Below are 26,917 nucleotides of genomic sequence, written 5' to 3' on the forward strand. Positions count from 1 at the left end.
TGTAAATGTAATATGAAGTTGTTTATAAAATTCATAGACAATCACCAACGTTCTATCCCTCGTAAGCTATTTGCAGAACATGCCTGCGGGCTACTCATGTGGTCTTTGGGGGCTACCTGGGGCTACGTTGGTGACCCCTGCCATAGACCGATATGACTCATACGATATGACCGACTCATCTATTAGATAGTCAGGATTTGACTGACTACTTTTGAACATTTCAAGTGCCTCTGGGGTGGCTTGTTCTTATTCAAAGAAAATGTTTAATGCACAATTTAATGAAAATATACTGCACTTTAATGACTTACCTTTTCCCCCATTTTTATTTGACTATTTACTTTTGAACAACAACAACAAAAATCTGCCTCCATTTTGAATTTTTTCGGGCAGAGTACGTATTTTTATGTTTAAACTTGTGTTTTGATGAACCCTTGACTTGACTCTTCCGGTAACACGTTGGCTGGCTACTATAGGCGGGTTTTTGGCTGACTCCCTATTGACCATAAAACAAGCTGAAATGTTGCTTGCATTTGATCTAGAGATTTGAAAACAATCTCAGCGTGCACACCAAAGACACTCACTCAGCTCATAAGTTAAAATAAAGTGACTGCTGCAGATGGAAAAGAAAGGCTTTTTTTGGTGTGAAAAACCAACAAGTATGCAAAATAAATACATGCACATCTACAGTTTGTACAGCAGTGCTTTGCATGGTGCGCATCATGGACACTCCCAGATGTCTCACAAGGCTGTCTCAAAGATGACTAAACTCTTATCTGCTACGTCCGGCCCACCGTCACTCAGGTCGAGTCGTCTTCTGCCGTCATAAGCCTGCAACGTATACGGCGCGGCGCGAGTCTCACTTTTCCTTTTCTCGAACGGGCACTCGAGTGGCGCCGAGCTGGCGCGGCTAGCAAAATGTGCAAACGTTCTCCAGGGACTTGCCTTTTTAGCCGCCTCCAGCAAGGCCGCGGCTTCCTGCTTGCCAGTCTGCTGCACCATTTTATGAAAAATGGAAGCGTGGTCTAGGAGAAGCGTGTAAGGCTCATCGTAGGCGTGGATTGTCCCTGCGTCTAAAACCTGGAGCCAAGCGTGTTAGTAAGTCGCGCTCAAAGATGCTTCGCCTGAGAAATATGCACGCATCGACGGAAAGAGGCAGCACCAGGATGCGGTCGCTGTCTATGATGGTGTTAAGGCGATGAGCGATGGTGAGCACGGTGCAATCCTGGAACTTCTCTCGGATAGTTCTCTGGATCAGTTCATCTGTCCTGCGAACATGAGTACAGCGGCCGCTTAACCGTCGCCCGTTTAAGATTTGCGAGCCCGCCCAGAATGATGGGACTAAAACCTCCCGTCCCGAGGAAATTGACCGGCGTCTCGTTAACTTCAAAGAGCCGACAATTTGGCTCAACCCCGCGAGCGACCAATAATATCGTGCCCTGTTTCGACCCACCCTCCGCAAAGAAGAAAAGAAGAGCTGGTGGCATACACTATTAGTGGTTATTCAAACCGTGACTTTTTCAAACCCCGGTAAGCCGTCAAACCGGTTGTTGGCCCAAACCTACAATGAGGTGGGGCAGGTAAAATGTAGTATTTACCTGCACGGAGAAGCCATGAAAACAGTCATTGAGGCTTTCAAAATACCAGAAAGAAACGAGAGTATTTGCAAAAATGTATAGCGTGCACGTTGTGGATCGTTGCCAATCATTGTCTGAAAGGACGAGGTGATGCCACTCCCACTACAGATGTATGGTCATCATCTCGTTGCCATTTCGGCCGCAACATTCAATGGAGGAGTCCGAGCCGGGCTGTCGCGCTTTCTTGGCAGCGTTTGTGGATCAGCACGGATGCTGATTAAGACGCACACCTATGGGAGTAACTGCGCCAAAACCCGCTACAATACACACAGCGCAGTGACTTGACTACCTGGGGTCCACGTTGGCAGTAGCCTCATCAATAATGAGAATGCGGTTCTTCCTCAGGAGGGCTCTGGCCAGACACACCAGCTGCCTCTGGCCCACGCTGAAGTTGGCACCAGACTCAGCCAGTACCGTTTCTAATTTTCCAGGAAGCTCTTCTAAGACGTTTTTCAGCTGGACCTGCAGGCCACATAGAGGAAACAAGGAATCTTCAACATGTCCCAGGCCAGATTGTTTGCGGTTTTGATACTATGGGATTATTTTCGAAATGCGCTCATCTCCCGTGACATTCTGCAGGATTCATTCTGCTTGCATGCGTGCTACCTCTTGTAGTGCATTCCACAGCTCCTGATCTGAATGCTGGTTGAAAGGATCTAGGTTCTTTCTCATGGTGCCCGTGAACAGCACTGGGTCCTGAAGAATGAAGAAAACAGGCACAAATGTACACAATGTCCATTCATCCAGGTTGTGTACGACTAAAGAAAACAAAAAAACGGGTGGCTTGACGTGCTATGTTTGGAATATTTCTCAATAAGAATTTGGGACACAAAATCATTCCGGGAGTTGGCAACTTGGCAAGCAAACAAGACCGAACTAGCTTTACTTAAGGTGTTGAACTTGTGATGCATCGTACTTTAGAAACAGCATTGTGCACTGCACTTATTGCATTTCGGAGTGCACACCGTTATACAGTACAATACATGTGTTTGATGCGTCTATGGGTTGAGTGATGTTTTTTTTTTTTAACTCCTCCGCACAAGAAAGACAACAAATAAAACAAGAAATGACTAAATCTAGAAGGAAAAAAAACCTGAAGCATTTGTGCAGACTGACAAACCCACATGTCAAAACAAGTCAAACATAAACTCAAAACTTTAAAAAACAAAAGTCAAAACAAAATAAAACCAGACTCTAGTGAGAAATCCGTAGCTAGAATAATACTGCTTCATAACAAAAGTTCCGCTGTCGCGTGATCGGAGCCAGGAGGGCGGCTATCCTCTACCTGAGGAATGATAGACATCCTGTCACGCAAGTCATGAAGGCCCAGCTCAGAAGTTAACACGCCATCAATGTAGATTTTTCCTTCCGGTTCGGCCAGGCGGAACAATGCCGACACCAGGGAGCTTTTCCCGGCGCCTGTCCGACCCACGATGCCCACCTGACATGATTGAGCATGACATCAGCGGGTTTTTTTTAGGCCATTAGCAAGCTCGTGACGTAATGCTACAGACTACAATATCTGACCTTTTCTTTGGGTTGGAAGGTCACTTTTAAGTTGTCCAAAACTTTGGGCCCATCAGTGCTGTAAGAAAAGCTGACCCCGTCAAAAGTCACCAGACCTTTGCTGGGCCAACCGGGCGGAGGTCGCTCTTTGGTTTCCCAGGGGGCTTCGCTCTCCAGTTCGGTGTATTCCACCACCCTCTCCACCGAGGTCATCTGTCAACAGGTCGACCACGTATTCGTTTCTCAAGCGGCTCACAGAAGAACACTCGCGATTGACTGAAAAACTCGAAAAATGTATTTCACTCAGTTTTAGATAAGGTTACAAAGGGGTGGTCAATTTTCCATGGCGAGTTGCAACTTATGGAACGTCTGCTCTTTGCAACTCTGGCTTCATACCATGTTTTCCACCTCAGCACTCTGCCGGACTCCCCACTGGAACATGCCCATCAAAGTGATGGCGTAGCTCAAAGCCAAACCCACGGAGCCGGCGTCCAGTTCTGACAGGAGAAACGCATTTCAAAAACCCTTCCATCCGACCGCTTCGGACAATACTTATTCTGTATGACGGTAGAAGTCGACTTCCTTACGGTCTCGGAGCAGCAGGCAGCCAAATGTGGTGACCGTCACAAAGATGGCGCACATGCCATCGAGACGCACGGCTAGCCAGCGAGACGTGGTCAGGAAAAGGAACCACGCCGCTGTTTTGGGAGCACAGGTCGGAATGGTCATTGTTCCTTCCGCCAACAAACGCAGACTCGCTCCCCAAACAACCTGAATGCAGATCCTGATGGGCATCAAAGGCCCTTTGAAAGCGCCCCTCTGCTCTGAAGGCTCGAATAGTCCACAAACCCTGCAGCGAGGACGACAGGTGCGAGAAAACTGGACTCCGAGCTGCGGGAGAGGAAGGGAGCTCCCTTAAAAATGATTAAGACGCGCTAGTTTTGAACCGCGCGGGAGGACACTCACTTGTGGACTCGAGGCGCTTAATGTCCCTGGAGGTCTCCAGGAAGTAGCGCCGGAGGAAGAGGAAGACAATGAGTAACGGGAGAACAGGGAGGAGAATCCAGGGCATCACACCAACCGCCACTGCAATCACACCAAGGATTTGCAGAAAAACCTGAGGACAAAAAAATACAGACGGAATCAATTTCACTTATTATTGATATTGATAAACAATTTTTCGGACATCTGGCATGGTTGAAATTGGGGTAGGAAGGACTTAGGGGAATGATGCTGATTAGGAGTGGAGCCAAAATGGGGTGGGGGGGGGGGGGGGGGGGCACACACACCTCTGAGATCGCCAAGTCTACTTTAGTTAAAGTGCAGAAGGCAGAGAAGTCATTGTTTATCACTATCAACAGTAACGTTATGTTTGCTAGCAGTTTTGCATCCTCTTTTCTAAATTATGGGGCTTAAAAACCAATTGCAGTGAAGTTGTGTAGATTGTAACTACAATGGAATTTCATCATTTTCAAATCCCTTTCAACCTTGTTGTAGGTAAGCATACCTTTTTGATAACCGTGTGCTTGTATTCTTTCAAACTCAGTGCTGCAGATTTATAGATAATATCTGATTTTCGTGATTTCCGTGATGGGACAGTAACATTCTATTCTATATTTTTGTTTTGTGTAGCTGAAACTGGCAGAAGAATTACTTTGCTTGCAGACATGACAGTGGACTTGAGTGTCGACTTCTGATTTCATACCTGAACGAAGTCAACAAAGGTCCATGGCATGATAGAATCCAGCTGGCCGATGTCCTTTGAAAAGCGGTTTAAAATTCTGCCTGAGATCAAATGGGGCACAAAAAGTCCCATTTATACCAAGCAGTTCAGTATATTATACATCTACATATATACAGCGTATGTTTTGTGGGTGGAATCATGCTTTGCGGATGCTTTTTCTGAAAAGGGCACAGAAAGACGGTCGGTATCGACGGCAAGATGAATGGGGCCATGTACTGTGACATTTTGGATAAACACCTCCGTTCCTCGGTCAGAGAATTGAAGATGAAACATGGCCGGGTTTAGCGAGACAACAATCCAAAGAATATCAAGGTTCTGGAGTGGTCTAGCCAGTTTCCAGACCTCACCCGAACCGAAAACCTATGGAGGGAATTGAAACTTCGATTGCCAAGCGATAGCCCTCAAACGTCGCAGCTCTAGAGAAGATCTGTGCAGTGGAGTGGGCTAAAATACCAACTACAAATCTGCAAGTTACAAAAAATTAACAGGCAGGCCTTGATCATGGTATTTGTTCACTTTCCACAGTTAAACATATGCATGTAAATTACATTTGGCACACTGGCAATTGTTCGTCCCTCTGTGCCTGGCTGGCAACCGGTTCAGGGTGTTTTCTCGCGGATGATATATTTAATACTGACGTCGATTGTACGGCTGGGAACTCCAAAACACATTTTTGCCACCTCTGCATTTACTACAGTGAATCGTTGTAGCTATTACATAAACAAAACATTGCTGTTTACTTGGCCAACTTGGTGCAAAACGTGGTCGTGTGAATGTCGTTATGAGTTTTCTTCGAGTCATATTTGTGTGCTCCTGCGGGACCGGTGTGAGAACGCAGAATAAGTGCTTTCAATGCTTTCAAATTAATCAATGAAGGAAAATAATACTTTGGGGTTTTTAGGGAGAGAAATCAACATTGGAACATGGTTAAAAGCTCCAAATAGTTGACTTGACGTATGACCTCTTTAAAAGTAACTTTTGCTGGCAGCCCAGTAACTTATTGGCCACCCAGTTTCACAGATAAATTGTTTAAAAAAAAAACATACAGCGTTTTGTGATAGGGCCCCTTTAAAAGCAACTTTTGCTGGCTGCCCAGTACTTATTGGCCACCCATTTTCACGAATAAATGATCTAAAGACTATCCAACGTTTCATGATCGGGCCTCTTTCAAAGTAACTTTTGCTGGCCGCCCAATACTTATTGGCGACCATTTTTTTTTTTTTTTTTTTTTTTTACAATCCGTCTCTCACGCTTACCTGCACAGACTGTAGAGTATGTGTACCAATGAGGAAAAATACAAACCTCTCTTATCTCATGAGATAACCTCTCTTATATTTAATCTCTCTTAAACTTCTCTTATCTTTAAATGGCTTGCCCAATACACACGCACACAAATAAACCTTAGATAGCGGGAATGGTGTGAGTATCTTTTCAATAATAACTTTGGACACCGTCTCAACCCGGGCAAAACAAAGGGCCAAGGGGCTCATGTACAACAAGTGTACGCGCACAAAAATGTAGTGTATGCAGATGTATTAAGAGTCAAATTACAGCATTAATGGGCGGTCCTGCATGCCAACTTCATATCTGGCATGTTTCTATAACCGTTGATATTTTGGTGACGCTCAGAGGTGATACTGGGTAACATACTATTACCACATGTAACAAACTAGTCCTCTGGATGATGACTGAATGATGTGCACATCAAAAATACTTCAACAATCAACACCAATGAACAATTCGCACACACATACTGTATGTGTTTCTATTTCCATGGTGGCTATAAGAGCATGCGCAAAGTGGCGCAAAGCAAACAGCTGAAAAGAACGACAGCTTTAGCAGCATTAGAGACATTTTTCCATGCATCCAAATCAATGGGTTGCACCACCAATTTGCATTCTGTGAAGCTCCTCATTTTTCCGTCTTACTTATCCTTTTCCTATTTTTTGATCGTACGGCGAGAGAAGTCGAAGGTGCAGGGCTCATTTAAGTAAGATTTGCATGTTTAAATGTAGTCGCAGACAGGGAGTGGTAAGGTATTCCAACTTGTGCCCTCAATTCTATGTTGATTGGGATGTATAAAGGAAACGTGATGGGATTTATGCCTGCGGACAATTAATGATTTTTTTTATGTGTACCACATGAAATTTTTTGTTGTATTTCGGTAAGAAATCCATGCAAGTCTTTGTACACGAGGCCACTGTTGACGACAAACGAGATGAACCACTCGTTTCAAACATGACTAAACAATGTCACTGAGAGCTTCTATGAACATCTTATGAAAATCTCATGGCACCCGCAAGCAAGTGGATTTTCTCGTACGTTGACAGTTACTCACCGATGGGGTTGATGTCAAAGAAGCGCACATGAGTGCGAAGGATGGCGTTAAACATGCTGTCGTGTAGGGCCTGTGTACATCTAACCAGCATTTTGAACATCAGCAAAGTCCTTACAAAACCAAAAATTATGGTGGCTCCAGTCAAACCTGTGAAATAGCAACAGTGGGAGTCCCACTTGGTCATTTTAAAACAAGCGACAAATGTAAAAAAAATCTGTACTTGGTCATTTTCGAACAAGAAAACCTCTAATTGCATGTGTTTACCTCCATAAATGCCTAAAAAGAAATCGAGGTCTAGCTCCTTGAAAACTTTGGTGACGTTATGGTCTATGGTGCTGTTGCTGTCCAGTTTGCCATCGTGGCGCATGGTGCCGTTGGTGTCCACTTTACTTTGCTCTTCAGCCCTGATGACACAAGTAACAAAAAAATACTGTGACTTTAACATATTAACAATTCGGGGTTGCTGCTTTGCTAACATTTGCTCACTCTAAGACACAGGTGTCAAACTCCAGTCCTCAAGGGCCGCTCGCTATCCTGCATGTTTTCCAACATTCTCATTCAAGCGCCCCTGATTTAAATGATTAGGATCATTTTCAAACTCCTGTCGACCTTGCTAATAAGCTAATCATTTGAATCAGGTGTTTTGGGGAGAGAAAAATTGAAATCATGCCGGATACCGGCCCTCGAGGGCTGGGGTCCGACGCCTGCAGTATGCTTTAAGACTTGACAGTGACATACAGCTGTGCTGTAAGCTGCCCCAGATGTACTTGTACAGTATGTATTGATGATATTTCCACAGGGCTACTTTTGCTACTTGTGCGAGTATCATAAAGTCAGTTGTTTTATTGAGTGCTGCAAGATGAGCATTTATACTGCTATCATTTAATTTTGGCTATATATGAGTGCAGTACATGAGGATAAATGTATATGTTTAACAAAACACGAATACCAAACTTCAAACGGTGCAAAATACACTGCCAATACTGACAGGTTAAGAACGTCAATTCTGAAAAGCATGAAATATGTGAAAGTGTGAAATATGCATGTGGCTCATTTTGAAATTTATTGGGCATGTCCGATTTGTTTGTATCCGACTTTGCAATGCCGCAAGCATTGATGTCCATTTAAGGTGCAATTATAAAATGTCCAACAACAGTTGCTGTGTTTTTCTGGATTGGGTTCTGACATTCAAAGAAATAAATACAATTTTCTCAGATCGTCACTTAAAAATGAGCTACTCAAACGTGTACTTGTATCCTTTTTGAACTTTTTTTGAAGCGGCAATTTGATTATATTCAAGCAGCAGCGCAAAAACATAGTCAAGTGTTGAAAAGCAAACTGGAAGCGTCTTTCACATGGGCTAAAATGTCCATTGTTGTCACGAATCAAATAACAAATCCACCTTAGGAGGGCGTGGCCTTATACCTACCAGTAAGCCAGCCACCAGTCCTGCACAATGAACGCCACCTGCAAAATGCGCTGTTAGTGGGTTTCGCTGCATCACACATGTCTAAATGAAATATTCTTTGTGCTCATAAAAAGACCAGAAATGAACCTATCCATTCATTGATTTTCTATACCGCTTATTCTTGTCAGTGTCTCAAGCAGGGCTTGCCATGAATCTGTTCAGTCACCAACCACTGTGGCTTGTGGTTTCCCAGACGCAAGAGCCAGCCACTCTGCTTTTCAATCTACGTTTCAATTTTGCCATCCCTACATAATACACCTCGCTCTCCCTTGATTGAGTTGTATTCACCTTGTCCGCTATTGTAGTTTTGGCTTTTTTATGTATTTATTTTTGCTTGTTTGTTACAGGCGAGTTGGATTAATGGGACCCGGCCGTTCAGTCTGAAGGCGTGTGACAAAAGATCGGATACGGATCGGATTTAAAACCACATACCCAAAGGAATGCATCACATTTGTCAGTCACACCACCATTAGAAGAACATACAAAGGTTGCATGGGGGGCAAAAACATCTGGATTGAGTCACTTTTGGCTGCAGTGTGAACCAAGCCTTATTCTACTGTTCCATCAATCTTAGCCTGTAGTTTTTTTTAAACGTTTTTGTCATTCGGCTATCAGTCGGCATTACGCTGGTCAGTCAGACAGGTCGTCAGCAAGGACGAACTGCCCACCTCTGGTTATTGCTACCCCAATAGCGGTTTTGGTGGGGCTGAGAATTTTTTGGGAGGTGGACGGAATAACACACTCGGTGAATTTCAAACCTATTGTAACCAAAGAAAAATATTGACTTATGCCTTGAGTTCCTCCCAATATCGTTTGTTCATGAGAGCCCTCCAACTACATGAAACATTAAACTCTTTAGGTTTCGTTTGGGTTTCTACTTGTCCGAGTACTTCCAACTTGTACACCTTTTACCTTAAAAAGTAATAAAACCTAGCATTTTTGTCTGTTTGTATGTTTGTTTTTTTGGAGGGGGCACTCCACTTTTTATTCAACAAATGCAATGTCACTTTAAAATGCACAAAACATAATACTCAAGTCATCCTCAAGTCATCTGCAGTAGCCTAAAAATATGTTTCAAATGTTTCAACATTTAAGAAGCTAGTCCTCAGCACAAAAGATATTTCTTTTTATCAATGCCGCTCTGACTGACTCCCTTTTAACAGTGACGCCAATAAAAAAAGGTTGTCAAATGAATCACAGCAATCTCTGTGTGTGGGGAGGGCAAATCGGCGCTGCAGTCTGACTCATATTGTAACAGATTTACTATTATAGATACCTTTTGAGAAAACTACAATTACATGTATAAAATCCATTAGTGGCTAGCGGGGGTGACACTTGCTTGTCCTGCATTAGTGGGTTGGTGAGTGTTAATGTCAAGCCTGCTTGCGAGCGAGCTGCCTGCTCCAAAGTCAGACGAGTGTAGGGCTGCACGATTATGTTCATCATCACTATGTTCATAATCATTATGTTGATAATCACGATTATCTATCACGATTATTCATCATATTTGTTCAAACATGTCTATGTATTGCCCTTTTTTGAACAAGCAGTATATAAACAAGGTTTCAAGGCTTGATACTTACAAATAAGAATAAGAATAAACTAAAATAAATAAATAAAGTAAACAATTAAGAAAAATTCAATCGCGACATGCCAAAATCATATTTTTCTTAATGGGTCTCAATTGACAGCTAGCGCTGTATATACGAATCTACGTTGACAAAATGACGTCGTTTGAGCCGCGTAGATCTCGCGGGCGCATGTCAAAAATAAAGCAAGCCTTGATGTCGTCCTTCTTGTCGCTGCAGCTGGATTTGCTCTCTTGCTATTTCTTAATCTTAATGAAGTCGTAACCTTGCATTTGCCAACCCTAGTGGTAAACTGACAAAGTGCTTGATTTGACACGTATAGGTAGCCGGCTTTTAAAATGTTAATATTGCAGAGGATCATCTCAATGAATCGAGGCAGCCAACAACGTTATCGCAATTAAAATTTGATTAATTGTGTAGCCCTAGTCGAGCGAATCACTACACAGCGGTGACTCACTGAAGAGTACTGGTTTAGAAATTAATTCCACAAACGTTCCCAAAAAAAAAAAAAAAAAAAAAAAAAAAAAAACCTAACCCTCCAAGTGTAACTAGGTCATTTTGCGTTTGCTTACCTGAGCCAGAACATTCAGGAGCACCACGAAAATGATAAACAATATACTGGCACCAGCCCGCAGGTACTTCATGTATATACTAAATCCGATGGCTCCCTGTGCACGGCTCTCTTCTGCCACTGTGTGCACAGGCTCAGGCTGGGTGTGGAAGAACAGTGATGTTTATGAGCTTCTTGATGGGCTTCACCATGTGAAATATTTTTGCAAAGACAATCATTGTACAAACTGCTAAATGGTCCCCATCATGGATCGAGTGCACGGAAGACGCCTGAGACCGCACTGAGTTCTGGGACAAAGTCCGACTTCGAGGGGAAAGATCTAAAGGAGGCTGATGGGGTTCCTCCTCCTCCTCCTTTTTCAGGAGTGATGTGAAATCCACTCCACTCTGCTGTAGCTCCGTGTACGTCCCCTTGGCTACCATGTGACCCTAGAACAAGGACAGATTAATGTGACGGAATTGTAGTTGTAAAATTGTCTCGTAATTGTCAAATTCCAAGAAGCAAAATCAAATTCAATGTGGGAAGCGTTTGAGCCATACATGATGGCCATACCTCATGCCCAATTGACAATTACATGCTCTGCTGCTACTTCACATACATTTTGGTTAGCAACGGAACTTTGTAGTAGAACCATTCACAAATGTACTAATTCATGATTCATACCAGTTTGGTGGTTGACTGAAGCTGGTCATGGACTACACACTATGTGACTCCTCCATAAATGCAGTTATTGATTAATATCTAGTCATTGACTACCCAAAATCTAGTTATTGACTACGTTTACAAGAAGTCATTTTGTTTAAGGTAAAAAAAAATGATGGTTTCTGAAACATTTGCATTAACTACCACAAGTTCTGGACCATGTTTTGAACCTTGCAGCTTTTAAGGTGCTGCACTGTATTTATTCATTTTCACTGCAGTGCTTCAATCAGCGAATACATCCACCCAGTCTCAAACGTGTCACAGTTAATCAATGAAATTGTCCAAGTCCGTCCTCCTAGTGAATATTCATCAGCTATTTGCGGCACTGACTTGAGGTGCGTGCGTGCGGCTGTGTGTGTGTAGCAATTTGGAGCAAAAATACTGTAAGTATTTTTAGTTGAGTTTGAGAATAAGGCCAAAAAAATGAAATATAGCAAATCTCAATAATGCGATTCCAGTCTAACCACTGGATTCTACACACTGCTCCGCTGCGTAGCGCCACTGCAACGAGGTCGTACACCTCACACTGCATGCATCTTCGCTACGCTGCTCCGCGTCCCTGAAGATCATACTGTGCTTGTGCGGGGACTGGAGAAGACAATCTTCTCGGTGTGGAGTGCTTTTTCTTTGTAAATCCGGATGTAGATCACTTTCTTTTTCCTGTTTGGTGCTTTCTGAACTGTCGAAGTGACAATGGTCGGATGGCGGTGGATCATATTTTTCAAGTCCTGCGTTAAGTTGGCGGACCGCCCGTGCGGCGCGGCGGATACACAGTATATGGAACTGCTCTCATTCTCACGATGCAGTGCAGCGGAGCAAAGCCACAAGATAGTACATGCCTCATGTTACAACAGGAGTGTCTGAGAATGGTGGCGGGGCGCTGTGTAACTATAACTGTGTTTTGCATTGTTTGGGAGAGAAAAAAAAGCCTCTAATGGTGTTTAAGATAAATGTTTTTAAGTCTACCTGTGAGAGCTATCTTTTCACACATGTAACATTATAGTAACATTATATGTACCTTAAAGTTTGACTACAAGCCAAAATTTTGTTCTCATGCCTTGAACCCTGCGCCCCATAGTCAAGTATAGCTTATCTGCAGTTTTTATTTTTACTCGCAAACCATGTTACTATTGTGTTGGTGGTGTTATGCTGGTAATGCTCATATTTCTAAATGTGCAGCTATATTTAATCTGTGTCAGAGATGTGTTGGTGCTGCTCTTATTTCTAACCATGCAGGCATGTTAGGTCTGTTGAATGCATGAAGCATTAATTATAAACAAAGACTTGAAAAACATCCATGTACCACCTTTGAGTGTAGATATCTGATGTTATAATCTAAGGCGTGTAGACCAGGCAGTTAAAAAAAAGCATTAATTATAAACAAAGACTTGAAAAACATCAATGTACCACCTTTGAGTGTAGATATCTGATGTTATAATCTAAGGCGTGTAGACCGGTGCGGCCTTTACATGACAAAACTATCTGTTAAATTTGTGTTAGTGCGGCTTACAACTCGGTGCGTTGTGTAGTCCGAAAAAATAAGGGGCAAACAAGTTCTTAGAGCTACAATTACAATTAATTACTTTTAATCAGGTGAATTTTGAAGTAAAAAAAATAACCAATAATAATCAATTAAAGCTTGTGGACTTTGTAACGTGTATTTGGAAATCACAAACCTCTTTGAGGACCACTATCTGGTCTGCTCCCTTCAGGTACTGTAGTTGGTGAGTGACTAGGATGCGAGGTTTGTTCTTCAGCAGGCCACATATGCATCTAGGTTGACAAAAAAAGGTCTACAATAAACTTGTGTCCACAATAAGTCTGTGTCCAACTGTTACACAACAGTGCTTAGGAAAAGCCATTGTTAGCACATCAAGACCAACACCACACTTCTTCCTGTCCTGATATCAAACACATTCCTTCGGTTTTACTTGTAGCCTTTCGTTTATGTCTGTGTCCAGTAGTACGCATTAGTTTGTTCCTAGTTTGTTGTTGTTCTTAGTTTGTTAATAATGAAAGAATATATCTATATAAAGTTACAAGGGTGTTTCTTTCAAAAAATATTTATTGATTTCATTCGGTCAGTGATATCTCTCTGCAATGGACCTTTTAACAAAACAACAAAAACATACTTTGTTTGAATGAACACAAATTCATAAAAAGCTAAAAAAAACAATGGTGCTGTATTCCTAAATTTCATGCCATTAAAGGAGAAATAGGGTGGCTTGGTGGTGCTGTGGTTAGCATGTCCCGAATTCAACCCCACCTGGCTCCGGCCTTCCTGTGTGGGGTTTGCATGTTCTCCCCGACCCCTTGTGGGTTCTCTCCTGGCACTCCAGCTTCCCCTCACACTTCAAAAACATGCATGGCAGGTGTATTGGACATACTTAATTGTCCTGTGTGATTGGGTGCGTGAATGGTTGTTTGTCTATGTGTGCCCTGCGATTGGCTGCCAACCAGTTCAGGGTGTCCCCCACCCACTGACCGAGGTCAGCTGGGTTAGTCACCAGCAAGCCTGCAACCCTTGTGAGTATAAATCACAACAATAAAGTGGAGTTCATCCTAAAAGACCTTAGAAGATACAGTATAACTTTTCAAAACAAACAAATAATGAAAAGAAATTAATCATTAAAAATCTGGCTTTCTTTTTTCTACTTAATTGCTTGAATAGACAGTGTAAAAGTAGCCAGCTCACCTTGGAAAACTTAAATATATATTAATATATGTCCGCGCACACCTGCACACGCGCGTGCGCACGCACACACACACACACACACACACACACACACACACACACACACACACACACACACACAAATAAATCCCACTCCAAAGTGGAAACATTTTTTTCAGGATTCTCACCCTTTCACAATACTGTATCTAGAAATGTGACACAAGTTGTTTCTCACTGTTCAAAAAGGTGCCTTCCAACTTCAGCATCCACAGCACTGAGAGGATCATCCAGAAGGTAAATATCAGCATCCTGATACACAGCTCTGGAAACACATCAACATCCACCAAATAGTGACACTGGACATGCAATGACTGATCTTTTGTTGCATGTTCACTACCTGGCCAGGTTGACACGAGCTTTCTGCCCCCCACTGAGTGTGGCGCCACGGTCCCCAATCATGGTCAGATCTCCATCTGGAAGCAGCTCCAAGTCCTACACATTAGTACAGCAAGTCAATAGAAACCTCAATTCCAATTAAGTTGGTATTTTGATAAGATAATTATGGGGCAGGTTTCATCTGTCTTAGCATGTTCAGAAGAACTCCAACAGGCTGAATTGCTCACCCGCTTTAGAGCACAGGCCCTGAGGACTTTTTCGTACAGACGCAGATCCAACTCCTTTCCAAACAAGATGTTGCTGCGGATTGTGCCAGGATACACCCAGGGTTGTTGGGATGCATAGGTTAGCTGACCTTTGACCTTCATTGCACCCTTTTCAACAGGAAGCTCTCCCAAGATTGCGCTCAATAGTGAAGACTGGATAGATCAAATGTTTACAAATGCGCTCACAAGTCCTTGTTTTATCTAATCTATATTTTTATTTTATTTTTTTTACCTTCCCTGCACCCACTGGTCCAATTACAGCCAACAGGTGTTTTCCAGTCAAACTGAGTGTGACATTTTGCAGACAGGGAGCATCCAGAATCTAGGGAGGTGACACACATAGTACCTTAAAGATTGTGTTTTCATCATCTAATCTCACTTTTCAGAATGTAACAATTGGACAGTCCAAGAAAAGTATTGTGCGACTGATGACAATCCCAATAAAAGGTCCCAAAATAAAGAGAACATTTTGCAAAGGCGTCACTAACTCAATTTAGCAATCAGTTGCTTCATGTTCTAACTGAATTGATGTTCATTTGTAAAGAAAAACAAACTGTCCCTGTCCCTGGTATTAAAAAGCCTTAATTTAGATTCGCTGATATTTGCTGAAAATGTTAAATCTCATACTTAAGTGCCGTCACATACACTCAGGGGTACTTGTGTCCGCATTTGAAAACCACTGGTCTAAACCTTTAGCCACAACTTTACGATTCATTTTATTTGTTAATCCTCGTAATGTTTGCTCACAGAAGGACATTTGTTTAGTGGAGTGGGTTGTAGTAGAGTAGGCTCATTACTCTACCTGGAAAAAAAAAAAAAAAGTTTCCACATACAAGTCCAACCGACTCTGCTCTTCTCGCTTTTTCTGGTAGAAACTGCTGTAAGGTTGCATAAAAGGCAGCACCGCTCCAAAACCTAATGTAGATACTTTGGATGCCTTTGATTGATCTGAGACACATTTGAATGTGCGTCAGCACAAACCACCAAGATAGATCAGCCACCATTAATGACTGAGAGGAAAAAGAATCAAGCTTTCACTCACACAACCTTCCTTTGATGGAGAAAGTGAATATCATCTTCTGGTTGATTAAATATTCCAAAAGAGCCGCAATGGAACGCAATGTCTTTGGTGGAAAGCCCAGTACAGTAGCTTAGAGGAGAGTAGAGCCAAGTACTTGCCCTCGGTGGAAACATGACTTCACATGCTAACGATTCTAACCTTGTCCCAGTAGCACATAAGATCCTGGATCTCAACAGCAGAATCTTGCTTCTCGACAAGTGGCAAAGGAGCGCTAGTTTTTGTCATCTCATCCAGCAACAAGAACTCCTTGAACAAAATAGACAAGAACATGGCCAATGTTATCAACATCTTTGAAGCAATAAGAACACAAACGGCTGCCAAATGTTCGGGTACAGTTGAGTGACGGCAATTTCAGACATTCTCACATGATCATTTCAAATTCAGTGCTAGGACATAACAGACGGTCACACACACACAAAAAAAAAAAAATCTCTAAAATCCCAGCAACGAGGGTCTATAGTTCAAACACCGACATGATTATACAGCGACGGACCTGGATTCTCTGAACGCTGACACGGCTCTCAAAGAGTTTCTCTACGGCACTGGGAAAGAAGAGTGTGACAGTGAGGCGCACTGCTGTGTACAGTGAGACAGTCACAAAGACTCGGCTGGCTGAGATTTTGTTCCCCAACAGGACATAGAGGGTGAAGGTGATGAAGACGATGAGCTTGCTGGCACAGAAGAAGGAGGCCATGTTGAGGCCACGCAAATACGAGCTCATCATGATCTGGTGGATCTCCTTCCTACAGAGAATGAAGGAAGATGATACTGATGATAATGACGATGGTGATGAGGAAGAGGCGCACAAAAATGAAAAACCAAATGATTCAGACTCATGGGGGAAACACAGTAATGAGACTTTGACGATGAACATTTTTTCAGGTACATCTGCACAATCTTATTTATTTTTTTTTAATGCAATCACTATACAATGTTCTGTCTAGTTTTGAGGAACCCAAACTCCAACCATCCAATCCAAATTATCGTAATTCCCCAAATATAGGGCGCAATGACGCACCCTTATTTTTAGGGTCAAATTTTGGTATTTTCAACGTTTCGGTGTATGACGCACCAACGATATTCTATATTTTCTTGTGTTCATATCTGTAAATAATTAAAGTGTATTTCAGATTTCCCACTATGTGATTGGTCTGAGAACGCCCTGACGGTTTAACATTAGATGCTTCGAAGCAACTGATTTTCGTTTTCCTTGCAACGCAGCTCACATTCATTTTGCCATAAATACCCGAAGCTGCGCACTATCCGTGTTCCATTAATTTTATGATTGTGTGTATATGTCAAAACACCACAAATAATAAACGAGTCAAATGGAAAACAGTAATCCCTAGCTGTATTGCGGTTCATCTTGCACGGGTTCGCTGCTTCACGGATTTTTTACCTTGTGGATATTTTTTACAGTGCATTGTGCTCTGAATCCTGATAGGCTCAGGGGCTTTACTGTTGTCTAGAAATACGCTGTACTGTATTGGTTTTTCATTTGTCAATTTCTTTCAAAAGGCAAGAGGATCCAAAAGCTTGCTTTCGTCTCTCCTGTGTCTCTCCTGTAAGCACCGTGTGCAAACGTGCTACTAAGCACATTGATTGTCTCTGGGAGCCGATCACGTGACTCGTAGGCGTACCTAGAGCAAACGCACACACTATGTAGGAACACAGACAGCAAAGTAGAAATGCTCAGCTTTGGAAATCTGACTTTTACCTAGATTTCTTTTGTCATAAATTAAAATTTCAAGTGTATTGTTATAGGAGGCTTCACTTTAATTTGATGTCCGGGCATATCCGTTTAGAAAAAGAAAGAGCGCCAACAACTACCCATAACAATGTGCGGAGTCAGGACAAAGAGGCACAGTTGGGACTGTGAAATACGCGAGTTACAATGTTTCCAACCTTGTATAACTATATTTACTAATTACTTATTACTAATTACTAACTTATTATTTACTAATTACTCATTTGGGGCTTTAAAACTGGTTTTGATTTTTGGTTTTATTCTATAGTTCAGTATTGCATTGTAAAATAATCAAAAAATAAATAAAGGGGACTACTTCATGGATTTCACTTTGTGCGTGTTATTTTGGAACGCGACCCCCGCGATAAGTGAGATTACTGTACTTGTCCGTATTTTCTGCCCAGTGCACTCTTAATTGAATCACCTGGAGACACCATGACCTTTACATGATCCTCTCTGTTTTAGTAATATTCCTGTGTATGAACAAGAATGGACTTGGACGCTTGGACGTCGGTTGGGAAAAAAAGTGCATCTTGTATTGGGGAATGACAGTATTTATGCCACCTAATCTGTTAAGGTTAAGGTTGATTTGGGAGGAAAAAAATCAGATAACACTCTGGGACAGACGTTCATTCAGAAGCACATATACTGTAGATTGTGCATATGTGTCTTAATGTTGTGGTTCAGTGCAGAAATGGAAAAGTGGACAATCACATTTGTTGAGGTGAAGATGACACCACAGCTCTACAATAAAAAGCCTTGCACAATCAAACTAGCCATTTCTAAACTCTTTCTCTTGATTGTTCAACAAACCTGTGATAGAACAAAAATTTCACCTTCTGACTTCTGACACCAAAGCAGCGAATGGTTTCTCCCAAGCGTACATCTTGATGATCCTAATTCCAGACACCACTTCATTCATTGTGCGAATCCTGTTGTCAGTGAGGATGGCCGTCCTACTCCTGCAGAAGAGATGGGAGTAAAGTTACTGAAAAGAAGCCAAATTTAAGACTGTGTGAAGTCAATTCATAGATTTATTTATCCAAATATATGTTTGAAGATGCAGTCCTTCCATAAAGTATTCACTGTGTTTCACTTTTTCTAGAGTCATGTTACAGCTTCACACTGAACCATAAATTAAATGGTTCCACCATTAAATTTATGGTTTAATGGTTTTAACTTTATGGTTTAATTTAAATTTTCCACCACCTCCCCCATAAATTAAATGAAGCTTTATCCTCAAACGTCTACACAGAATACTCCATAATGCCATCTTGGGAATTTTACACAAATGTATTAAAAATAAATAAAAACTAAGGCATGAACATGTACATAAAAATTCACAACTTTTGTTGATGCACCTTTGGTGATAATTAAAGACTCTAATCTTTTTAAACATGATGTCACAAGGTACACCTATGTTATAGGTACACACATCTTTGGGCATTGGTGTAATCTTTAGGCAAGATAGTAATATGAAACTGTGAAATGCTACCTGAACTTGGAAAAAAAATAGTAAAATGAAACTATAAATTGTTACCTGAATTTGGAAAAAAGTCTCCCAAACAGGGTCTGCATGGGCATTAGGAACATGAGGACCACCATGCCTGCCAGGCAAGATGGTCCAATCTCCTTCCACAAGAGTCCCACCACAGTTGCTGCCTGGAGGGGCCCCACCCACAGGAAGTGCAGGAAGATCGTCACCTGGTACAGAAAAAAAACAAATAAACCATGCAAAAAAGTAACTCAGGATTCTTATCTGAATGGTTCTTTACACCCTGTGAATTTTTTTTTTCAGCCAAAAGCTCCCAAATCTACGCAAAGCACTTTTATGATTGACAAACAAAAAAGGGCTCAAAACTAGTGGTGTCTCATTTGGTACACTTTGGAACTACATTTGTAGAGATCGCGCTTTGTGTGTTTTTATTCAGAAAGCCCAGAAGATGGATTGTGTAACATCCCTTGTTTAATATTTGACCTGTCTGCTGGAAAATTGCATCACCAATGACAATGCGCGTTTAATAAGACTTCACAAAATAAAGACATACGATGTTTGCAAAGGAGTCTATGGAATATATTTTTGCAATAAGTTGCTTCGTTTCATTAAAAATGCTCTTAATTTGAAAAGAAAAATGTAACGTTCTTGTAAAAAAATAAAAAGTTAAGTCATATTTGTTAATACCTGCAATTTGCTAGTTAAATCTCAAGTGCCTGCAGGGGTACTCAGACTCCCATTTCAAACTCACTGCCTTATTTCATCTTATCTCAGTCAAAATTGGCTAAAAACATTCCTAGAATTCAAATCTAATAATCAGGTACAAGCCAATATAGTTACCACATAGTTGGCAGGTAACACACTTTATGACACTATAGACTCCCAAACTTTATTTTTGTACAAAGACTCCTTTCGTACTATACTGGATTTCATATTGGTGGCTTAGTATGTGACTTACCTCATCAAACTTGTTGACATCATTAGAAAGCAGGTTCACAATCTGACCTGTGGTGGTCTTTCCCATTGCAGAACAGCTGAGACACAAAGCCTAATTTTGAAATAAAAATTCAGCTCAGCAAAAAACGAATTCAAACAAGTATCGCCAACATAAGCAAAGTGGAATGGTCCAGTATAGTTTTGAGATTTTCTTATTAACTACACTTTCAGTCAAAAAATTTCAAAACCTTCTTACACTACTGAATGAGAAATTGTGACACATCTTTTGACTAGTCTATGTGACTACAGTGTATGTAAACAGTATGACAAAAACAAGAAAGAAGGACATTCTGAATATTTTGTTCTGTTTTGTTGATGTGTTCATATCACAAAGACAAAGTGACATGATGAAAAGCACCACCCCTTTAAGAACTGTAGGTGTAATTGTAATGTCAACAAAATTGCGCTAAACTAGACGCATTTTACAACTTTTAAGCATAAACATGTTTGTGACAGAATTTAGAAACCCTCCATGTGCACAACTTCAACAATCGCCAGAGACTTTTTTTTCCTTATTAGAGACTTGGTTAAAATGTTCACATGCCTACCTTTTTGTAGATCATGTGACACATGGCCACTCTGATTTTCATGCCAATTCGTTGGACGTGGAAGAAGTAAAGGTGGTGCAGCAGATTCAGGCCGATGGTGCAGACTGACAGCCCGACTGCGTAGCCAATGGTCTCATTCAAGGCTGTTTTATTGTGTGGGTCATAATCTTCAAAATAGCGGATCATGTACCCCAGAAGGACTGGCTGGATCACCTTTATCACCTCCTGGCATAGAAGAGGAAAAAAAGATGAAGTGCGAGTTCTTGTAAAGCAGTGACTTACTCTTTGGCCAGACAGTAGAAGGATACTTTCATTCTAATCTGCAGTTAGGAAATGTCTACACATTCATGCCTGCTAAAGATTTGGTTGCCCAATACTATCTCTAAAACTGACCTCAACAAGGGTAAATATTCCCAGCACTGAATATATTCTCCAAAAACACCTAATGATAACTCTTGTGAGTGCTGGCTTCCGAAATTCTTTGGTGGCCTCATGGACCTCATGATCCCAGTATCTGTGAAGGAAATAATAGGAAGAGTCAGTCAGGTGATTTACTGTATCTGCTTGCCAAGAGTAAAGTGGTCACATGCTTTGCTCCTGCTCAAATTGTTACCAGTGCAAATGCAAACAATGGGCATGAATTGAGATCAAAAGAATTTAAGTCTATTAATAGGCTAGATTTGTGTTCTAGCATTTAATCTATTATTCATCATTTGATTATTAATGAAGCTGTGGACACAATAATTATGGAACATTTTGAATTCTGTGTGAACAGTTTTGGGGTTTTTTTCTCTCAAGGAAGGAGGTGACCCACTTCCCTTGAAACAAACCTGCAAAGGAGGTAATCACCAAAAAAATAAATAAAGAAAAAGTCTTTGATGGGAGTAACTGGGGCAAACAACTAAATTAAAAATATGCTTGTGAGCAGTACAAGAATGTTACTGAACTAAACTGGATCGATTTTTGGCCTGAGGGAAAAACAACTTCTCACCACACACGATGAAGATAAGGATAATAAAACGATGTTGTTAAAAATTGGCTAAGTAATAAAAAGAAGCAAATTCCCTCAGATTTAAAAGTTCATTCTACCTATATCCTCGGTTGAGAAATACATAAGCCTTCTTTATACAGACAACTTGCATCAGAAGGCCCATCAAAAGATCACCTTTGATTTTTGTACAGCATGGAAAAAAATGCATGTTGATATAATGTCGATTAATCTTTGTCTGTGTAGTTTAAACAAACAAACAAACAAGCACATTTCAAGTCATATCGACCTGGCTATAAAAATCGGGTTCAACAAACAGTATCCTATTTAATGCAGAGTTTCTAAAACAAAATGTTGCTTCAGAGGTTTAACAGTAGAGTTTACATTCATTCACCTGTGCCATTATAGAACTCGCCAGAGGTCCATAGGAATAAACTCGTGTGCGAGTTCACACATGAGTCTGAGTCTGGGTCTGTCTCAGGGACAACTAGCTATTGGTCAACTACCAGAGATGGAGAAAATCCGGTCGAGAGAGTAAAAACACCGCCATGGTTTGGCTTTAGCTACAAGTGCTTCTATTTAGCTAGTAGGTTAATTGAGTAGAAGCACATATGGCTTAAGTCAAACTGTGATAAGAGTTTTTACCTTCTGAACCTTGATATCCCATCTCTGCCAGTTACCCGTTTGATGGTTGACTGTGCTTTTGAAAAGTAAAGGTTTTAATCATCTCTAACACTTTCTGTCACCGGAGAGGAGTCCTTCATTTCACTTTTAAGGAGATTTATAATTGAAACACAATACGATTAGCTGTTTGTAGAGTTGTGTGAACTTTGATTTTAATGAGAGGCCGGTCGCTATTTTTTCTTCTTGATGAGCAGAGAAGGAAGGGTGACAGCAGTTAGCAGAGGAGGGAGAGAGGGCGGGAGACTCAGCATACTGCAGGAAACCGCAGCATAGTTACAGGAGATGGATGCCTTTTTGCTCTATTGATTATGTACAACTTCCAAAGGAGGGCAGTTCGTCAGTACTGACAGACCGACATTTTGCCAACGGACCATTGAATGGCGGAAACATTTTAAAAACGATAGATTCGGTCCATCACTGTAACCGTCACCAGCTGTGTCACCTGTTTTTGTTACGCGGCTATCCCTTCCCTTCCCTTCCGCCTATTCCCATATTGCATTGCAACTGTTCTTAAAGGGCCAGCCTCAGTCTGTGCTGTCCCTCTGTTCAATATGCCCACACCCCGCAACCTCCCATGCACAACCTGCATCGTGTACCGAATCTTGCCGAAACGCCCTTAAATAGTGTCGGATGTAGAAGAGCAGTGGTTGAGTTTTAAGCAAAGGTGCCTTTGTTTGGACAAGATTGTGTACTAGTGCCGTTAGACCGCTTCAGACTCCACATTAGGACTGAGTGTGGGAGTGGTTCCAGAGTATCATGTGCTGCTATGAAGTGACGGTCCTTTGAACAAAACAAAAAACAAACAGGAAGTAGTGAGGCCGCGGAAAGCGAAGCGCAAAGTGGCAAGGGAACACTGTATCAGCTTTAGAGTTAAAGTAGGGATAGGTGTATAGTTCCTGTGTCTATTATATAATGTTTCTATGCCGCATACATCATTTCACACCACTGACGACTATGACTTCAGCACTTCAAGCAAATAACCAGAGATGTAAATTCTGATTTCTTTACAACAGTTCCAATGTAGCACCTCAATAACAAATGAGGAATAATGTGTGTTTATCATTTACATTTTCAGCTGCTACAGAGACAAGATTCCGCAAGTAATTACACATTGGAAATGCAGTAGTACACCATGAAATGGCTGGAAAGTCTTCTTTTGCAAGCCTCCAAAACAGCCTGCACTGAGATGCTATCACCAACAGATTTAATGGTTTACAGTTCCAGTTCAAATTGAATTCTTTGGTGCAGAACGGTAATCGAAACTTCTTTGATTGAAATAAAACTAAATGTTTTACAGTCATATGAAAATACAGTACATATAGTGCTACCCTTGTTGCGAAACATACCTGTCAAAATTGGATCAATTTTATTTTTTTATTGATCAATACCATAGGTCAGTCTCCAAGATGTAATGTTAATTACTGGCTCAACAAACAAGATGTTTTCTTGAGGTTTCCTAAAAAGTGATTGAAAAATATACAATGTTTTTCCACTACAAATGACAGTAGATAAGGACTGCCAACATTATGCGTGAGTCATTAACCAGACAGTGTTCTTAAGTTATGAGGTGCTCTGGTAGTTAAACATCACATCTTGCACTATGATGTTATAAAACTTTGACCAACAACTTACTGTCACGAAGCCAAGCCATTACAGAGAGAAACATCATGCAACATTTGTAAAACCCTTTAATCATATATCAGAGCTTGAGATTATTTTTAAGAGATTGTGTAACACTTCAAATAACTTGGTCTCATACATTGACAACTTCACAATTTTTTAAGTATGGACACAAAAATGTATGTATGTCCAAACTATGGTGTGGGAGACCGTTGCTGTCATTTGAACACATTTGAAACGGCCAGCAGAGGAAAAACAAAAAAATCAACAAAAATAGGTGTCAGAAGGTGGATGCAACAATCACATCTTCAACCAACATCCAATTGCTACTAATTAAAATGACTTTAAAATCATTTTTATCTTAAGTTTTTTGTTTTTTTTTAATTTGCAAAGGATTGAAAAAAAATAATCCCTTCATAAATATGACTTAAGAGCAGAGGTGGGCAGTTCGCTGGTATCGACGGATCAACGTTTGTCTGACGGACCATGAAATTATTTCAAAAAAGACTAGGACCAACAACAATAGATTTCATCTGCCATTGTAATCTGTCGTCATAATTATCACCATCTGTGTCACCTGACACTGTTGGTAATGGTTTATCACCCAGTTGAATCTTCCAAATTTTTGAAAAATGTTTAAACTGCCTTTTGGCGATGAAAGAATTGCTGTTAATAATTGGCTGACAGATTGACAACAACGGTTTGGCTAAATTTACAGATTCGAAAGACTGACGACGACGGAAGAGGGTCCACATACCAACAGGAGTCGAAATGACTAACCAGAAAAACAATGTAAAATGCCCACCTCTGCTAATGAGAAATTAGTTCAGAACCAAAAAAAAAAAAGCACTTCGCAAGATACAATTTGAGAACATATCACATATCACATTAATGATAGTCAGGAAAACAGTGCTTTAAATATTGTTATCTTAACACAGATTGATTGTTTTAGCTCTCAATGCTTTTAACGCAGAGGCTAATTTATTCTAGAGCAGTAAGTTCTAACCTGGATAGAGGTATCGGATGCTGTAAATTTTGATTACTGTATCAGTGCTCATTTTACCTCTGAAAACTGCGGCGTCCCCAAGACTCGCAATACTAAAAAACTATGGGTCCCGACAAAAAATTTTAGCGTACCAAAAGTTGCGCAGTAAAAACAACAAAGTAAGTCCAAGATTCAAACTGCATTTACAAGATGTGAGCAAAAATCAACATCAGATATTAACAAATGTCACAGAAAAAAAAATTATTAAAATAGAATGAACTTACATGTAGTGTCTGTCATCATTTTATTCATATCACAACCACTAATAGAAAGGCCCATTTTGCTAGAAAAGTCCGCTTTTACTTTGAGTGTTTGTATGTTTAAATTGTCACTAATACTACTAATTGATTGATTGAATACTGAAAAAAAATGCTTTGCTTTGGGCCTAAAGATACTTTTTATAAGTCAATTTTAAAAAGGGGGCGTCAGATCCCAGAATCTTTGTCAGGACAGACAAGTACACTGTGCAATTTTCTGTGAAAAAATGTGAATGGTTTAAAAATTTGGCCCACAACTTGATGATAGGGAAATATGTTTTTCCTCCTGAAGGTAGACCATATGAGAACCACTGCACTATTCAGAAGAGGGGTGTCAAACCCGTTTAAGATTGCGGGCGGGTGGAGGAAATTCTATTCTGATAAAGTCATGGTATATATACATTTACGTGACTTTAAAACAACAACTTCCTTTTTTTTTTAAAAATACTGTCTAAAACAAGTACAGTGTTATTATCATAAAATATTAACATTACTATTAACCATAAACATTTTCAAGATTATCCAGTAAAACTTTCAGCTCATTTTTAAACTTCACAAAATCATCTTGCGGTCCAGATTAAACCCATTCGCGGGCCAGAACAGTTTGGCACCCCTGATCCAGATGGTCTGTCTGTCAACTAAGACAAGTGTAATGTGGTGTTCTCAAAATGATCATTGTTTCATGATGTTGAAACTCACTGCAAATTTCCCTGACAGCTCATACAACAAATGAATATGGTTGTCTTGACACAAGGAATAATGTTAGCTAACTTAGCATGAATTTAAGACAGAATTGTGATGCCTAGCTAGCTAGGACTTCATTTACTCCATTCCTCGCTGCTGCGGGCGAATAACTTTCTGATATACATCTCGGAGATACACTTTAAGTAAATTCAAAATAATATTTTTAACACGTTGTTGTCGCTAAACATACCGGCGCGTCTGATGGACGCACATTGATTTGAAAAGTATGTGTCCGAGTCAAAAAAAAAAAACACTGATGCAAGTTGATTCAAAAGTATGCGTCCCCTAGCAAAAGTTATGCGTCACGGACGCATGGACGCAGGCAAAATGGAGCACTGCTGTATACATTTACGATTCATTACATAACTGGAAACGAGTATTTTTACACTTTTATTGTAGTGCAAAATGGCTTTCCTAAGCGCATCACCTGCGCGCACACACAGTAGTGTGATATGACCTCTGTCAAACCTGTTTAGTTTGAGGGTCGCAGGCTAAACAGATACTTAACCTATCAATCATGTACTAAAAAGGAGGTTGATTTTTTTTTAAATGTAGATGGATGGATATAAGATATGAAAACAATATTTAACTGCTGCTACGTGACTGACTTGCAACCCGTTTAAGATGTTGTCAGATGGCATAGACTCCAGCTCTCTGCAACCCTGAACAGAAAAGTAGTGTTGACAATGGATGGTTGGAAGGATTGAAGTGCTTCACAGATCAGTTTAAGTGAGCTTAAGTTGAAGAATGTCAAAACTGATCCCCGTAAGCTATGATTTTTTCAAATGCGACATGCCGGGAAGGTTAGGGTCACCGCTAGTTGG

At 40.8% G+C, this 26,917-nt stretch overlaps 1 protein-coding gene and 1 long non-coding RNA gene across 3 annotated transcripts in view; one reads left to right on the plus strand and one right to left on the minus strand.

Annotated features, from left to right (window-relative positions):
- Positions 1 to 615: 615 nt before the first annotated feature.
- abcc4 (ATP binding cassette subfamily C member 4 (PEL blood group)) overlaps positions 616 to 26,917 on the minus strand; it is a 27,159-nt gene continuing 857 nt past the window's right edge. For both annotated transcript variants that reach the window (XM_088438875.1, XM_088438884.1), the window contains exons 3-31: positions 21,149 to 21,269; positions 20,756 to 20,980; positions 20,170 to 20,259; positions 19,257 to 19,420; positions 18,553 to 18,678; positions 16,463 to 16,712; positions 16,108 to 16,215; positions 15,121 to 15,210; positions 14,850 to 15,041; positions 14,624 to 14,718; positions 14,462 to 14,548; positions 13,229 to 13,325; positions 11,078 to 11,278; positions 10,852 to 10,989; positions 8,652 to 8,689; positions 7,487 to 7,626; positions 7,223 to 7,369; positions 4,846 to 4,925; positions 4,107 to 4,257; positions 3,912 to 4,031; positions 3,728 to 3,838; positions 3,537 to 3,637; positions 3,162 to 3,353; positions 2,920 to 3,075; positions 2,241 to 2,330; positions 1,924 to 2,096; positions 1,160 to 1,265; positions 943 to 1,077; positions 616 to 828 (exon numbers count right to left, since the gene is read on the minus strand). In XM_088438875.1, the coding sequence (XP_088295001.1) occupies positions 739 to 828; positions 943 to 1,077; positions 1,160 to 1,265; positions 1,924 to 2,096; positions 2,241 to 2,330; positions 2,920 to 3,075; positions 3,162 to 3,353; positions 3,537 to 3,637; positions 3,728 to 3,838; positions 3,912 to 4,031; positions 4,107 to 4,257; positions 4,846 to 4,925; positions 7,223 to 7,369; positions 7,487 to 7,626; positions 8,652 to 8,689; positions 10,852 to 10,989; positions 11,078 to 11,278; positions 13,229 to 13,325; positions 14,462 to 14,548; positions 14,624 to 14,718; positions 14,850 to 15,041; positions 15,121 to 15,210; positions 16,108 to 16,215; positions 16,463 to 16,712; positions 18,553 to 18,678; positions 19,257 to 19,420; positions 20,170 to 20,259; positions 20,756 to 20,980; positions 21,149 to 21,269 (3,814 nt within the window). In that variant the 3' untranslated portion in view covers positions 616 to 738. The remainder of the gene's footprint in view (positions 829 to 942; positions 1,078 to 1,159; positions 1,266 to 1,923; positions 2,097 to 2,240; positions 2,331 to 2,919; positions 3,076 to 3,161; positions 3,354 to 3,536; positions 3,638 to 3,727; positions 3,839 to 3,911; positions 4,032 to 4,106; positions 4,258 to 4,845; positions 4,926 to 7,222; positions 7,370 to 7,486; positions 7,627 to 8,651; positions 8,690 to 10,851; positions 10,990 to 11,077; positions 11,279 to 13,228; positions 13,326 to 14,461; positions 14,549 to 14,623; positions 14,719 to 14,849; positions 15,042 to 15,120; positions 15,211 to 16,107; positions 16,216 to 16,462; positions 16,713 to 18,552; positions 18,679 to 19,256; positions 19,421 to 20,169; positions 20,260 to 20,755; positions 20,981 to 21,148; positions 21,270 to 26,917) is intronic.
- LOC148427812 (uncharacterized) overlaps positions 23,262 to 26,917 on the plus strand; it is a 4,603-nt gene continuing 947 nt past the window's right edge. Inside the window, exons 1-2 of the long non-coding RNA XR_015868383.1 lie at positions 23,262 to 23,415; positions 23,503 to 23,679. This is a non-coding gene — a long non-coding RNA (uncharacterized LOC148427812). The remainder of the gene's footprint in view (positions 23,416 to 23,502; positions 23,680 to 26,917) is intronic.

Source organism: Hippichthys cyanospilos, chromosome 2 (assembly GCF_059441005.1).
Source record: "Hippichthys cyanospilos isolate Australia breed blue-spotted pipefish chromosome 2, RoL_Hcya_1.0, whole genome shotgun sequence".
Classification (NCBI taxonomy): domain Eukaryota; kingdom Metazoa; phylum Chordata; class Actinopteri; order Syngnathiformes; family Syngnathidae; genus Hippichthys; species Hippichthys cyanospilos.